Raw genomic sequence first — 14868 nt, 5'->3', positions numbered from 1 at the left:
AAATTCAAAACAAGATAGCAGCATCATGGTGCGAACCCGCAACATAGAAGGTAGACCACCGATATATACACAAATACCAAGTTTAGTATCATTGTTCATACTGGCAATTGCATTATTATCGTGTATAGAAGGTAAGCTTTAAACTTTCTGGTATATGACAAAGCCATTCTAACCCTCTATCTTTATAGCTCGTTCACCTCATCCACCACCATTACGTAGATTAGCACATCCCGAATCAAGTTCACTAGAAATCTTACCACGTCGTTCGAGTAATAGCATAAATCCAAGGTATATAACACATTTACCACCTCATCCAACAACATTAAAACATTCAGATACAATTATACTCAAACTATCTTTACCTGATTTATTACCATTTCAAGCAAATTTATTATTGAAACCAACTGAAAACTTATTTCATCCAGATGCTAAAGTTTCTTATGGTCATGGAGAAGATGCTAAAACAGAACAATTAAAAGAAGAAGATTGGAGGTTATTTACAGGAAAAGTTATACATCCAAAATGGTTAGAAAGGATAAAATCTCTAGAAAATTCAGGTCATACTTTAGATCCAAATTTCAATTATGATGCTATAATAGGTTCATCAAGTATTATGGTACATAATCCTGGAAACAATCATAATGGTGAAGATGCTATTTTTGAAGGTACTTTCACAGTATATGGAACTAGATATACAATTATGACTAAAGATAATTACCAACGTGTTAAAACTATAGAAGATGTTGAAATTGAATCATTAGGTTCAAGATTAGTTGTATTTAGAGATAATGATATGACACATCATACAAATTCAACTACATCTCATAATCATGGTCATGAAAGTCAATTCGGATCATCAAGTTGTTCACATGATAATTTACCTTTCAATAATGAATTGAATAATCCTATATTCAGAGTACCTTCTTCTTCTGGTTTATCTGATGATAATTACTTTTCAAGTTTATTTGGTAAAAGAGATGATACAGGAGGAATGACATTATCATCAAATTTTATAAATTCAATTGGATCAAATGTAGGATGTCCAAAACAACAACAAATAGTTTATATGGGTGTAGCATTAGATTGTAATTACATCTCAACATATTCTTCACCTGACCAAGCAAGAACACAAGTTTTAAATGATTGGAATCAAATTTCAAGTTTATATAAATCTACTTTTAATATTTCTTTAGGTATAATTGAATTACAAGTTAAAAATATGACTTGTCCAACAACTGCTGTTTCAGGTGAAGAATGGAATGTACCTTGTAGTAATAACTTGACTTTAGATGAAAGATTAAGTAGATTTAGTCAGTGGAGAGGTAACAAAGGTGATGATGGTGCTGGGTTATGGCATTTAATGAGTGCTTGTCCAACGGTGAGTAGGGGTTTTCATAACCTTACTATCAACAATAATTTATTCCCTTTTACACATGGGATTGCACTGCACTACGTTCTTCGCTGGCTTTGGTGTACTGATCTCCCTCGTGTTATGATAGGATTCCGAAGTTGGTGTAGCTTGGCTTGGTACATTATGTCAAAACACAGCAACCCAACAATCAGGCCAAACTGTCTCTGGAACTGGTATCAGTACAGCAACAAAGACGGAATGGAGTTTGATTGCGCACGAAATTGGTCATGGGTAAGCCATTTGTTCATGCTTTGGGGTATCATTTGCAAAGGAGATTATTAGACTAATTTTATTGCATAAAACTACCCAGTTTCGGTGCCATTCACGACGTGAGTAATCGATTCAATTGACGTTCGAATTAAGCTGAACGGTGGTCTCTCTTTTCAGTGCACATCAGGTTGTTCACTATCCGGTTCATGTTGTCCAATGTCGACTTCATCTTGCGATGCTGGTGGTTCATACATCATGAATCCTACCACCTCAAGTAGTGAACAAACTTTCTCAGCTTGTACATTGGGTAATATCTGTACAAATATCGGCAACAGAGCTATCTCCACTAATTGTATCACCAGTCCGGGTAGTAGAACAGTCATATCTTTGAAGCAATGCGGAAGTGAGTTGATGCTCTTGTTGACTTATCCCAGATAGTTGGCTAATTCTGATTTGTGTCCTGTTAGATGGTATAGTGGAAGATGGCGAAGACTGTGATCCTGGAGGTAATTCTACTTCGGCCTGTTGCGATGCGTCTAGTGAGTACATCCTGCTGAAGGACTAGAAGGATTATTGTTCCTGTACTTCTTGATTATTGAGCTCAATATGTTATCCCTTATTTAGCTTGTAAATTCCGTGAAGGAGCAGTATGCGATCCAACAAATGCAGCATGTTGTACATCGACATGTCAATTAGCTTCAGCTGGAACTGTTTGTAGATCAAGTATCGACTCAACATGTGATTATGAAGAAACATGTACAGGAACAAATTCAACTTGTCCAGATGATAAAACTGCACCAGATGGTAAAAAATGTGGTGATAATGGTTTAGCTTGTGCATCAGGTAAATGTACAAGTTTAAATCAACAATGTAAATTAGCTGGATCGAGTTTAGGTTTATCAAGTAGTTGTGGTCAAAAGAATGATAAAACTTGTGTTGTCAGTTGTAGAGATCCAAACGTAACGTAAGTCATTCCATGCTGCTACGCTCATGAGGCATATTTCGGATGAAGAACTAACAATGTTATGTGTTATAGTAATCAATGTGTTGTCCTTCAAACTTCACTGGTTGACGGTTCGCCTTGCGGTAAGCTAGAATGTGTCCTTTTTCATCAGAGCCCAGCTGACCTTATCTGTCGATAGGTTACGGTGGTCATTGTTATAATCAGACATGCAAATCCGGTTCATGGCAAGATACTGCGGGAGCATGGTACACTCAAAACCTACAGATATCTATTCCTGTTACAATCGTTGCTGGTTTAATAGTAAGTCCGATATGTAATTCTTCTCGCTCTCCGAACCCACACTAATGTGTCTCTATCAGGTACTTGGTCTATTATGGGCTATAATCAAATGTACTTTCGGTATATGTTGCGGTACCAAACAACGCAGACCGCCTAATACCAGAAATAGCGGTACGAGAGGATCAGCTTATGTGGCTGCACCAACTGGTCCACCTCCTCCACCACCTGCTCACATGTCACAATTACCACCACCACCAGCACATACATCACAAAGAAATTCAAATTCTATCGCTTCAAATGCTCCGTTGATGGGTCAATCTGGTAACGGTTATGATAATGGTGGACATGATTACTACAACAATTATAACAATAATGGTGGATACGGTCAAAGCTATGCTGCAGGTCACCAACAAAGAAATTCAGGTTCAGGTTGGGTGGACGCAAGTCATTATAATGGTCCAAACTATGGTTATAATGAAGCTTATGGTAGATAGCTTGTCATGGGATCGGTAATCCTAGTCAGCTTTGGTTGAGTTTGACGAGATGAATAAAACCCGGAAACCACAAATTAGATTGGAGCGATTGCCCGAAGATTTTAAACGCGATTTTGTATAATACACTTAACTTATACATACATAAACATTTAGATAGAACGAATTTTTACGATATATATTCTCTGGACGGACTATTCTCTCATGTATTTTTTTTATGATGATCTTGAAATAACGATGTGAAAGGCAAATATAAGCCTGTTTTCTTGGCCTCTTTTTCTCTCTTTATCAATTTGAACTTTTAGCCTTGAGTTGGTTTTTGAGTGAATTATTCTCCTCTGACAGATCATGATTTTCCATGTGTTTCTTGCCTAATTCACCTAAAAGTTTTCCGAGTTCTTTTCTAGTTTTAACTTTTTCCTGTTTCTCTTTTTCCAATTCATTTTCTAAATTGGTTATTCTGGTAGAATACTGTTCTGATTCTTGTTTACTAACCATTTCATTCTTTTTCATATCACCTGACAAATTTTTTGTGTTCAGCTCTCTCCATTTTTTTTCATTTGCCATAAATTTGTCATACTTACGTTTGAAACGATTCAAGTCGTCTTGACACTTTGTTAGGTTGGTCTCAACAGCTAAAAGATATTTATCCTTTCTGATGGAATGTTGTTTGAGCTGAGCAAGCAGTGTTTCCTCGCTAAGTAATTCATCGTTTGAAAGATTCGACCCTGCCCTTGTGAAAGTTTCGTCTTTGGACGACTCAATAGGATTTTTTCGCTCTAATGAATTTCTCGTAGGAGTCATGTGTGGAGAGCTCAACGGGAACGAAGGTGGCTCTGAAGAAGTTCTTGAATGGCATCGTCTAGGGCCCGATACACCAATATCATTCGATCCTGCATTATAGAAAGGGCAAACGATTATTTTACATCTATTGTACATCGCGTGCAGTTTGAGAGATGGGCAGTGAGCAGTATGCACTTACGAATACTCTCATTCACCTCTTCTTGGGTGACATAAGAGCCAGTTGAGCGAACTTCGATGAGACCTGTTTCGTTAAACGTCAAGTCAGCTGTTTGTACCGTAGTCAACTTTCTCATTCATGAGGAATGGAAACAGGACTAACATGAATCTTTTTCACCTTCGACGCAGGTATTAGTGTCTTCTTCCTTATCGATCAAATTGACCCATTCTTTAAGTCGAGTAGTAGCCTCGGATGGTTCGTACCCGATCGTGGCGGCAGCAGCGATTGATGAACGACTATGGAGAGGTACCTCGTTCGCTGTATCATTTTCGGTTCGATCTGTCCATGACAACTATGTGTGTGTCAATAAAATATAAGCTATGCCACTGAATGCGGTGCCCATATAGTAAAACTACTCACAGCATCCTTATCACTCATACCTTGGTCATAGTCGTGAGAGTCTATAAGCGAAAGAGTTGATTCCTTATTTGATGAACGGTCAGAAAATTGTTTTGCTTCTTCTTCCTTATCATCATCATCGGGGATCGATTGTGATTGATATTCCTCATCTTTTTTCCGCTTCTTTTTCTCGGTTTCCATTTTGACGCTCTCAAGTTCTAAATGTCTTCTTTTGCCCTTGCTTTCTGTGTGTATCATCTCTCTAACTTTCAATTTTGGAAAATTATCTTCATTTAATTGATAGAAATCAAGTTCTTTTCGTGAGTTAAGGTAAAAAAGAGATATTGCTCCTTCATAGACCCTCTTGATCCCTGGCGAGTCTGGCTCCCAGTGCCATGTTGTCTCACCTCCAAGTGGAAAACAGTATTCTTTACCCTCTTGAGCGCAATGTTTGCACGCGGGTAAGACAAATCCTGATCCTAATAGCTTGGAGAAGGCTTTTATAGCTTGTGGGAAGTGGTCCGAGCCTCCTCTTTCTGGACATCTAAGTAGGCTGTGTCTATAATAGATCAGATACCGAAGTACACTTAGAGTCAATTTTATTTTATGTCAGTCCAAGTGAAAGCGGGTAACTTACGTCCAACAGATGTTATGAGGATGTATTTCACAATTCTCCACCTTCTTCCATCCTGCACTGGTCATTTCATCCTCAGTCAAAGTCATACCCTCTAGATAATATCTCTTTACTATATGAGATGACTCTGCCATGATGTCTTGCAGAGCTGCACTAGTCGGTGGTATGAGCTAATTACAGCGATAAAGGTTGTTAAGTAATAAGGAAGGAAGAGGGAAGACGTAAGAAGGAAGAAGAAAGAAGGAAGAAAGGCAAAGGGAGAAGGAAAATATTGTTACTGTCAGAATCGTCAGTCAAGTCTTGTGTGTTCATGCGATACTGTGCTTGCAGGTGTCTGTGCGTATTTTGACCTATATCAGCAGTGGGGTAAGCAAATACATGGTTACATTCTTGCTATGTCCCCCAGGTTTGCGGATCACCTCTCATCTCCCATTCCCATTTTCCACCTTTACTTAATAAATCATGAGCAACTATATGATCTTCATAATCTTGATTATTTATCTTCAAGTTCTTCACATATTTCATTTTCGAACTTGCACCTTTTGCGATGATTTCTATCTTCTTATTTGAGTTGGGTAACTTTAGTGTTAATTCATCGAAAAATGGTGCACCTAGAACATAAGTTGCATTTGCAGGGTCAACTGTAACAGTTTCATTTGAATCAGTATGAAACCCTACTGGATAACTTCTTACGGAGGCAGTTTGGATGAGATTGAACTTACCTGGATAGATCCCCATCGCAGAAAATAGATACCATGCAGACATTTGTCCACAATCTTCATTTCCTGATAATCCATCTGCAGTATGGTTATAATCTGATTCACCTATTTTACGTACCCATTCTTGTGTCTTATGTGGTGACGAAGCTAAAATATACATGTATGGCTATATCACAACGAATAAAGTAAAGGACTGTTTAGTAGTTCTCTTCCGTAGGTGCAATGAGAATATTAGCTCTGACTTACAATATGATGTGAAGGTTCATTGGTATGTAGATTGTGTCCACCAACAAAATGTCTATCCAGGAAATTTACAAATTTATCTTTACCTCCCATCAAGTCTATTAATCCTGGTACATCGTGCTTCGATCGAGGGCTGATCACCATAGGTTCTGTAATCATTAGCTAAGAAAGAAAGCTCACCATTACATCAAGTGTATATGCCCAGTGATCACCTTCTGTCCATCCTTTATCAGAACCTGCCCATGTTCCATCACTATTACGCGCTTCCATATGACCGGTTTCGTGGTTGAAAAGATTTCTGTAGCTATCCGCTCTTTTGCGTAATAAAGCTGCATCTTCTTGAGCGCCCATTATAGACGCAACGATAGCTGCAGCGTGGTCATCATCTATTCAAGCGATACCGATTGATATCAGCTGAGATTCAAGATTGATACCGCTATTTACTATGATAATTGAGTTAAACTTACAAGCATAATCCAAAGTTCTACTACCTGACTCAGTGTGAAGGTCATCCGCAACATAACCAAGCTTCATATATTCTGTCAAACCCGCGCGAACTTCCTGAGGGGTGCCTTCTTCTCTATCACCGAAGCTGATATATCGTCAATCAATATCTCAATGATGACTTCGACAAGTCTAAGAGAAATGCAGCTTACCGTAGTTCCGTGTCTCTATCTGGCGGAGTGAATGCATTCTTTCGGACAGCTTGCCAGGCTTCTCTATAATCGAATCCTTTTATTCCTATTTGAACGTCATCCTGTCAATAAATAGCTCGAGCGTTCAAATTGTTATGGCTAGCCAAAAGATGTCTTGAATGATTATGAGGTGTGAGGTACAGTATATTATTGATTTCCCCAATACTTACCAATTTTCATAGCTTGAGCAATCATACTATCAGCATGAGTTCCAACCATAATATTAGTTTCCACTATATTCTTCCACATAGGTAACCAACCACCTTCTTTATAATCTTGAATCACTGAAGTGATCATATCAGGTACTCTTTCAGGTGAAGTAAATATCAACCAAGCAGATTGTGCTCTAAATGTATCCCAAATTGAATATCCTGAATAACTTATACCTTTTACAACTTTATCTAAATATCCAGAATAATAACTAGAACCATCGTTTAAAGTATTTTCGTATACCTCATATGGATATACTAAAGTATGTGCAAAAGATGTATATAAAACAGTTAAATTTGATGGTGTTGCTCCTGAAACTGATAATAAATCAAGTTTGTCTGACCATAGCGATCTTGTTTGATACGATGTTTCAGCTAATGTTTGTCCATCAGGTATTTCAAGGTCGATGTTTCTGTTTTTGGGATCATCAATCAGTTAAGTAAAATAATTAGTTGATCAATCAAGAACACAATTTCACATACCTGCTAGCCTGTTTCAAGCTGATAAAACTAACTCCAACTCTAACTTCTACCTCTTTGGTGGTTTCTGGAAATTGTACATATCCAGCTAATACTTCACCTTGACTTTTCAATTTACCGTGTTGTATTTTTCCCGAATGAGATATCCCACCTTCCACAAAAGGTTGAGAGAATCTGGCAACGAAGTAGGATATGAAATTTTTCGCTGGAAGTTCTTCTTCTACTAATACATGACTAGCAGAAGGCTTTCAAATTAGCTGAAGACTTACCTATATCTCTGAAGCTTTGTCCCCTTATACAACTACAAAATGCACAGATAACTTACTCTTGTCTTTCGTTATTCCATCCTCTTACTTCTTGTTTCTCGATATCAATCTCAACGTATCCATCAGGATAATATGGCACTTTGTCATCAGGTTGATCGCCATGTAAGATCCATGTTTTTCTACTTGCTTGTAAAACTACGTGAGGTTTAATATTCTCAAATGATGTATTGAATGTGTATCGAATATGACCAACTCTGGATGCTAGACAAACGATATTAGACGTTTGTGATTTCTATCCTGTTTGTGTAGTTGAAAAACGATGACGACTTTTACTTACTAGCTGACATCTCAATCTCAACCTTACCTTTATCTTTCCCTGCGTCAAGTAAATTTCTATAATAATTCGGACTTGCGTATTCATCTTTCCTATCAAATGATAAACCTCGTTTTGCAAAATCGGTAATTACTTCTCCCAAAGAAGCATGGATCTCTGTTGGACCAGATTCACCTATATAAAATATAGTGTCAATCAAAGAGAAAGTTCGTAAATTTGTAAGGTTTTTCTTGATTAGGCCGAACTCACCCATCCAAATAGCAGGTTGATGTGTACCTATAAAACCATGTATTTTCGTATCTGTTTGGTTATATGGACACATAGAAACGTCTATCAAAGACTTTAGTTAGCTGCACTCAGTTCTGAAGCGCCTTGAGAAAACCATAGTCCACTGATGTCCGGATACACATCCTTGAAACTTACAATTCTCTCTACTTTGAGGTGTCCAACGAGTCATACCGAATGGAGGCGCAACGGCAGGTATCATTCCTAAGTGAATGCCCAACGTCAGCCTTGTATTTCGAATATGGTCTTCAAGGTATTGACACGAGAGACAAACAAAAAAGACACGTACCACCACTCAAATTTGGCTCGGATCTAAACAGAAGGAAATCAGTGTTAAAAAGTTGAAAGACCTGACTCGTAAGAAGGTATCTACTATCTAATAACGAACTTACCCTTCATTTCCTAGATTCACATTAACCCAATTACATCCCACACTTTTCGGCTCCAAGAACTCCTTTTTACATATCCTACTTCTTCCATCATCAAAATCAGCATGACCTACAGCATATCCTATAGGTAATTTAAGGGTTTCATCTTGAGATCGTATCTTCTTGAATTCGTTTGAGCTATGAGATGCTATACGGTAAGAGAAGAAGGGTGTACTTTCAAATAAGCTATTTGATAATGTGTATAAGCCTAATATTCCAGCGGAAACTAAGATGAATATCGAAAGTCTTGATCGTCTCCATAATCTATCTTCTGGTCTACGTTGACCCGAAGAAGGACGAGGTAACGAAGAACTACTAGCTTGAACCGATGGCGTAATAGGTCTACGGCGTATCTCAGCCATATCTGCTGGTTCAATTGGCGAGACTTCAATCTTTCTAGACTGGAAGTATTAAGGGGGAACTATCTTTCAAGTCCGAGAGGACTCTTTAAGAGAAATGAGAAGTACAAGTAGACTCCACTGCATTTAGGACCCAATTCACCTTGTTGAAGAAGGAATGTCAATATGGTTCAAAGTGGAGGTGGAGGCCCGGATTGTTCCAACAATATCGGTTTCCGAGAAATTCAAGGTGATACTTACTCTGTTTCTTGATGTTGCATGCATAACAATCTATTTTTGGTACACTATAAAAACAGTCATCACTAAGCGCTTCATGCTGACTACAATACATCTTTCTCCCTGCCGTGCGTTTCTCTCTACATCATCGTCGCGGATATTCCCTTCACCCTTGCTAGTCATTCGCGCTATGTCCACTTTACCGGAATCTCCAACTCCAACCAAAACTACAACCTCAACCTTAACCTCTCAGTCTCAGTCTCAGCCAGATACAATAGACATGCCAAAACCAACGGGATTAGTTATGCAAATCATAGTGCGGCGAGACTTATTGAATGTAAGTAAAAACACTTGTCTAATATATCAAGTACGATTAAGGTTGATTTGAACTAAGACGATCAAGATATCCTTTATTTCAGGTACATGATTGGCCAATTGGACCATTATTAGCTCAATCAGCACATGCTTCTACAGCTGTATTACATAAATATCGAGATCATCCTGATGTGAAGAAGTATTTAGAAGGTGAAGATGGTAGAGGTTGGGAAGGAATGAGAAAGGTCGTTTTGGAGGTAAGCTAAAAACTCCCTTGAATACACAAGATCGACTTATTTTCGACCATCTACTGATAGAAGTCTAAGTCCGAAAACAAATACTGATTGTATATGTACATCCGTTTTGAATTGTCTCTGCTCGTTTAGGCACCGAATGACGAAACATTAAGAGAAATAGCTAGAAAATTAGATAACTTGACTAATCCTATATCTTATCATATATGGATTGAACAACCGTAAGTCCAATAGTAACATCACCAGATAAATCTCAGGCATATATTCAAGCCGAAGCATAAGGATTAAAGTGTTAAATATTAATATGTTTGTATATAGTGAAAACACACCTACAGCTTTAGCTTTGATACCGAATAAACGACCAAAACAATTGAAGAAGATCTTAGATGAACATTGTAAACTATTTGAATAATAAAAAGAAGTATGAATGTTCTCAGCACATATTTATGTGTATTGGCGCAAGTGACGGGACAAGCATACAATCATTGTTGAGAATCGATGGCAGGGTGCATAGCACAATGGAATTGTTTTCGGAAATTATGATGTTATATAGTTTAGCAAAATCAAGTTTTAACATCAAATTTGGGGATGTAGCTCATTTGGCAGAGCGCGTCATTAGCATCTTCAACAGTTGAATTGACGAGGTACCGGGTTCAATTCCCTGCTTCTCCAATTTTTTTTTGTTTTTTGTGTCAATGGCGATCAACCGATTTTTGGTGTAGGTTTAACTTGACTTGGTCAGGAGATGCATAAGCACTAGGTGTATCAGCGCAAAGCGAATCATTGAGCTTGATTATGCAAGCTGATCATTAATCCCTCCTTGAACAGCTTAATGCGATCTCTGAATACCCGATTCAAGCAAGACCAAGGGAGAATACAATTTTTTTCTATATAATGCATCTTCAAGGGATATACGTATATATGCACATAATCTCAGCTAGATGCTATTTTGTAGGAGGTATCTATAACTTCCTAATGCTCTCCTTGCTACGACATGAGAATCTACCCGCTGGTTCACTAACCCAATTAGGTTGATATTCTCTACTCATCATCTTCATCAGAATCATCATCACCTGCAACATCCATATTAGCAGCTTCGAATTGTTCCATGAGTGCTTTAAGTTCAGCATCTTCAGTTTCTGAAACGACCTTAGGCTATTCAAAGATGCAACAGTTGGGTGAATTAGCATATTGCTCAAGAATGGTGAAAGGGGAATAGGGAATGTATAAAATTCTGTATGATTTTATGTTCCCCCATTTATTGTTGATGATTTTTTAATTTTTCTGAACGGAAAATGAGAAAACAATACTCACTTTCATTTTAATTGTCATATCACCTTTTTCTTTCGATATACTTTCACCAATAACTTCAACAGCTTTTTCCATTAATTCAATTGCACCTGATTTATCTGTTGATGTAGTTGACATTACATATAATGGTGGTGCAACTAATCTAACTTTAATTGGAATTTCTTCTGTTGATAAATTTTCACCAGCAGTTAAAGCTCTTTTTATAGCATCAATACCATTATATGAAAAACATTTTACTTCTATATCAGCTCTAACTTTAACTGGTTTTGGTGTTAATCTACGTGCAATAGCTGATTTTAAATCATTTAAAGTTTCTGAATCTAATGATAATGGACCGAAAATTGCTTCTGGTTCACTAAAATTATGGAGAAAATCAGTTATGTCAGTTAAATCTAGCTTTTTTTGTCGTATGCTAAAATGTCCAAACTTCCTTCCTCCCTTAAAACCCAGAATCGACCACCCCGCCAGTACTTCTGTATATTCAGATGAAGATTGGGTAACTCACCTGATAGAAGCCTTGAAAGCTTCATAAGAATGTCCATATTGTTTATGTAATGGCCATGCGATTTTTTCATATAAAGATTCAGGTGATACACCTCTTTTTTTAGCAACTTGAGTTAAAATTGAATCAACTGCTTTTCCTTTTTCATATTGTTCTTCACATTTTACTACTTCTTCAGCTGATACTCTTCGTTTTGATAAATCAATGTAACCTGTGTGGTGAAGATAATAGGAAGATTTGGTTGAGGTGGTATGAATGTCAAATAATAAAGATGTCGAATATTGCAAAAGGTGATGCCAGAGATGAAATATAAATTCGATATGAGTGGATTAGAGATTTTCAGAAAGCATATCATTGGTTAGCTTATTCTCTTCACCAACAACTATGTATAAATCTCTGCATTGTCAGACTTTTACTTATAGTACTCACCCTTATCAGGATCCACACGCATAACAACTACAACTTCATTTCTTCCTACTCTAATTAACTTTTGTACGGATCTAATACGTCTTCTTGATAATTCTGAAAGTAAAATCATTCCTTCAATGTTATCATATTCGAGCTAAAAGGAGTAATCACAGTGTTAGTTGACCTATTATCGCAATCATTCGCTTTGCAAACAGGCTTGATGGCTCACTAATTTTACATAAGCTCCCATATCTTCAATGGATTGTACTTGGACCATGACCAATTGGTCGACCTGTAATTTCCACCATGAATGTTGTTATCAAATCGTTGAGTTCATTCAATGTCGAGTATTATCATCAATAGGGGAGAAATCGAGGATTACGACCTGATTAGCTCTACTCTTTGTACCCACTGGACATGGTTTCTGCAAGCTTACCTCTGGGTACTTGTTTTGGTAAAATCTAGGCATCTTGAATGGGTTTTTATAGAGATTTGATGGTAAATAATAAGATTGTATCGAGGATCCGTCTCTTTCAACTTTTTTTCGAGGTTTTTACTCTGCTATTGAGTCGACAGGTCGTGTTGCTGATAGATGTAAAACAAGAGATTGCGATGTCTTGACCTATACGCTTCCTAGAATGCGTGTTTTATATATGAATGAAGAAGGTTTAAGATGATAATAATAATATGCTTTTACACACCATCAAAAAGCCTTTGTTCAATGTTTCATTGTTCTTCATCTCTTCATCTTTCAATCGTTGGACTCGAATCTCTGTCTCAAATCTTGGAAACCATGTGCTAGCTTGACGGAATCAAATATCGGCATTTTCTGATAAATCCGCTTGCTTTGGGTCCGTCACGTGGCGAGGGGTTCCTTTATTCCGGCTTAAAGGTTATGTATTACCGGTGATGATTATATATGGGACAGTTGAATGTTGAAGCCATATGTGTTACTTTGACCACCTTGTTCACATCATAGTATATATATCTATGTATATATATACCTTACTCCTCATTTGTCTTGATATCAAGTAACAATCTCAATCTTAAGAATCTGATATAGGACATCGTCGCATCAAAGAGATTCTTATATAGATAGTTTGGACAATGTTAACTCGATCAATAATTAGACCTTCTACTACGTCCACTATACTTCGTTTACAATTACGTGCAATGTCATCATCACCATCATCATCATCAGAACAATTGGTATTATCAACTAGATCAGATTCAAATAAAGTATCAATCTTGACTTTAAATAGACCAAAAGCTTTAAATGCGTTATCTACACCTTTATTTCAAGCTTTAAATGCTGAATTAGAAAAAGCTGAAGCTGATGATTCAGTAAGAGCTATTGTTATCACTGGAGGTGAAAAGAATTTCGCTGCTGGAGCTGATATCAAAGAGATGAAAGATAAACAATGTGAGTTTGATTATTGTAATAGGTTTTGTCAAAACGAAAAAGTAAAAGGACGAAGAAAAGCTCTGACAGATACTGATAATTCCTGATGATTCAGTCGCTGAAGCTTATACAACTAATTTCCTTGGTTCATGGAATAAAATTGCTTCTATTAGAAAACCTATTGTAGGTGCAGTAGCAGGATATGCTGTGAGTATTCATTTGGAGTTATATAAAGTATACTGTGATATTCTATTGCTTTATTAACCTTCTTTTACAATTCACGATTAGCTTGGTGGTGGATGTGAATTAGCAATGTTATGTGATATCTTAATAGCCACACCAAAATCAACTTTTGGTCAACCTGAAATTACTTTAGGTATTATACCTGGAATGGGTGGATCACAAAGGTTAACTTCATTAATTGGTAAACAAAAAGCAATGGATATGGTTTTAACAGGTAGAAAAATTGATGGTATTACAGCTGAAAAATGGGGTTTAGTTTCAAGATTAACTGAAGAAAATCAATCTGTCGTTGAAGAAGCTGTTAAAATTGCAGAAACTATTTCAGGTTTCGGTAAAGTTGCTGTTCAAGCTGGTAAAGAAGCTGTAAATGCTTGTGAGTTCAAGTTCAAGTTAAACGTTTTATTCAAAAAAGATCGGTGTTACGCATAATCCCTTCCGTAGATCTACGTATTTCAAGTTGCTGATTGAGTGATTTGGTCATGTAGCTCTTGATCTTCCACTTGAACAAGGCTTAAGACTGGAAAGAAGATTATTCCAACAATTATTCGCTACTCAAGATCAAAAGGAAGGTAAGTGAAACTCATCGGTAATGGTATCAGTAACCTTCGATTCTGCTTCCGTTTCCATGCCTGAATAACAGCTAACATACTCTACCCGTCAATTATCAGGTATGGCTGCATTCGCTGAGAAGAGAAAGCCCACTTGGTCCGATAAATAGGCTTCAGATGTTGTGGAACCAGACAAGATGTCGATTGTAGATGAAGGGAATCAATATATAAATCAGTATCGAAGTAAGCAGATCAGGTTAAGCTGATATTAAATACAGGTCAACGCAGGTAGATTATCCCAT

General features: G+C 37.2%; 6 protein-coding genes and 1 non-coding gene across 7 annotated transcripts; 4 read left to right on the top strand and 3 right to left on the bottom strand.

The window, feature by feature from the left end:
* Window positions 1-25: 25 nt before the first annotated feature.
* On the top strand, window positions 26-3358 carry L201_003910 (uncharacterized protein; the record flags this gene model as incomplete). The annotated part of the gene is made up of 10 exons (XM_066219659.1): window positions 26-131; window positions 189-1378; window positions 1500-1642; window positions 1722-1740; window positions 1799-2024; window positions 2089-2160; window positions 2246-2585; window positions 2658-2707; window positions 2764-2885; window positions 2945-3358. 10 exons carry the CDS (start codon window positions 26-28, stop codon window positions 3356-3358), a joined length of 2682 nt encoding a protein of 893 aa, XP_066075756.1.
* Window positions 3359-3643: 285 nt separating this feature from the next.
* L201_003909 (uncharacterized protein) lies at window positions 3644-5483 on the bottom strand (the record flags this gene model as incomplete). The annotated part of the gene is made up of 6 exons (XM_066219658.1): window positions 3644-3873; window positions 3940-4248; window positions 4338-4400; window positions 4479-4668; window positions 4737-5268; window positions 5353-5483. 6 exons carry the CDS (start codon window positions 5481-5483, stop codon window positions 3644-3646), a joined length of 1455 nt encoding a protein of 484 aa, XP_066075755.1.
* A 259-nt stretch (window positions 5484-5742) lies between these two features.
* Window positions 5743-9370, bottom strand: L201_003908 (uncharacterized protein; the record flags this gene model as incomplete). Its single annotated transcript, XM_066219657.1, has 14 exons — window positions 5743-5990; window positions 6072-6234; window positions 6315-6431; window positions 6492-6697; window positions 6779-6903; window positions 6968-7052; window positions 7177-7628; window positions 7699-7929; window positions 8021-8222; window positions 8299-8469; window positions 8545-8625; window positions 8719-8784; window positions 8870-8892; window positions 8973-9370. 14 exons carry the CDS (start codon window positions 9368-9370, stop codon window positions 5743-5745), a joined length of 2568 nt encoding a protein of 855 aa, XP_066075754.1.
* Window positions 9371-9773: 403 nt separating this feature from the next.
* L201_003907 (uncharacterized protein) lies at window positions 9774-10564 on the top strand (the record flags this gene model as incomplete). The annotated part of the gene is made up of 4 exons (XM_066219656.1): window positions 9774-9920; window positions 10003-10155; window positions 10285-10373; window positions 10471-10564. 4 exons carry the CDS (start codon window positions 9774-9776, stop codon window positions 10562-10564), a joined length of 483 nt encoding a protein of 160 aa, XP_066075753.1.
* A 172-nt stretch (window positions 10565-10736) lies between these two features.
* On the top strand, window positions 10737-10824 carry L201_003906. The gene has a single exon. It is a non-coding gene; the product is annotated as a tRNA-Ala (tRNA).
* Window positions 10825-11193: 369 nt separating this feature from the next.
* L201_003905 (uncharacterized protein) lies at window positions 11194-12842 on the bottom strand (the record flags this gene model as incomplete). Its single annotated transcript, XM_066219655.1, has 6 exons — window positions 11194-11307; window positions 11467-11818; window positions 11969-12176; window positions 12395-12527; window positions 12603-12665; window positions 12810-12842. The coding sequence occupies 6 exons, from the start codon at window positions 12840-12842 to the stop codon at window positions 11194-11196; spliced, it is 903 nt and encodes a 300-aa protein (XP_066075752.1).
* Window positions 12843-13480: 638 nt separating this feature from the next.
* On the top strand, window positions 13481-14736 carry L201_003904 (uncharacterized protein; the record flags this gene model as incomplete). Its single annotated transcript, XM_066219654.1, has 5 exons — window positions 13481-13796; window positions 13891-13982; window positions 14064-14391; window positions 14504-14587; window positions 14687-14736. 5 exons carry the CDS (start codon window positions 13481-13483, stop codon window positions 14734-14736), a joined length of 870 nt encoding a protein of 289 aa, XP_066075751.1.
* Window positions 14737-14868: the final 132 nt, after the last annotated feature.

The sequence above is a fragment of the Kwoniella dendrophila genome, chromosome 5, assembly GCF_036810415.1.
Source record: "Kwoniella dendrophila CBS 6074 chromosome 5, complete sequence".
Taxonomy (NCBI): Eukaryota; Fungi; Basidiomycota; class Tremellomycetes; order Tremellales; family Cryptococcaceae; genus Kwoniella; species Kwoniella dendrophila.
Note: the sequence above shows the minus strand (reverse complement) of the source record. Positions and strands in the feature narration are given on the sequence as shown.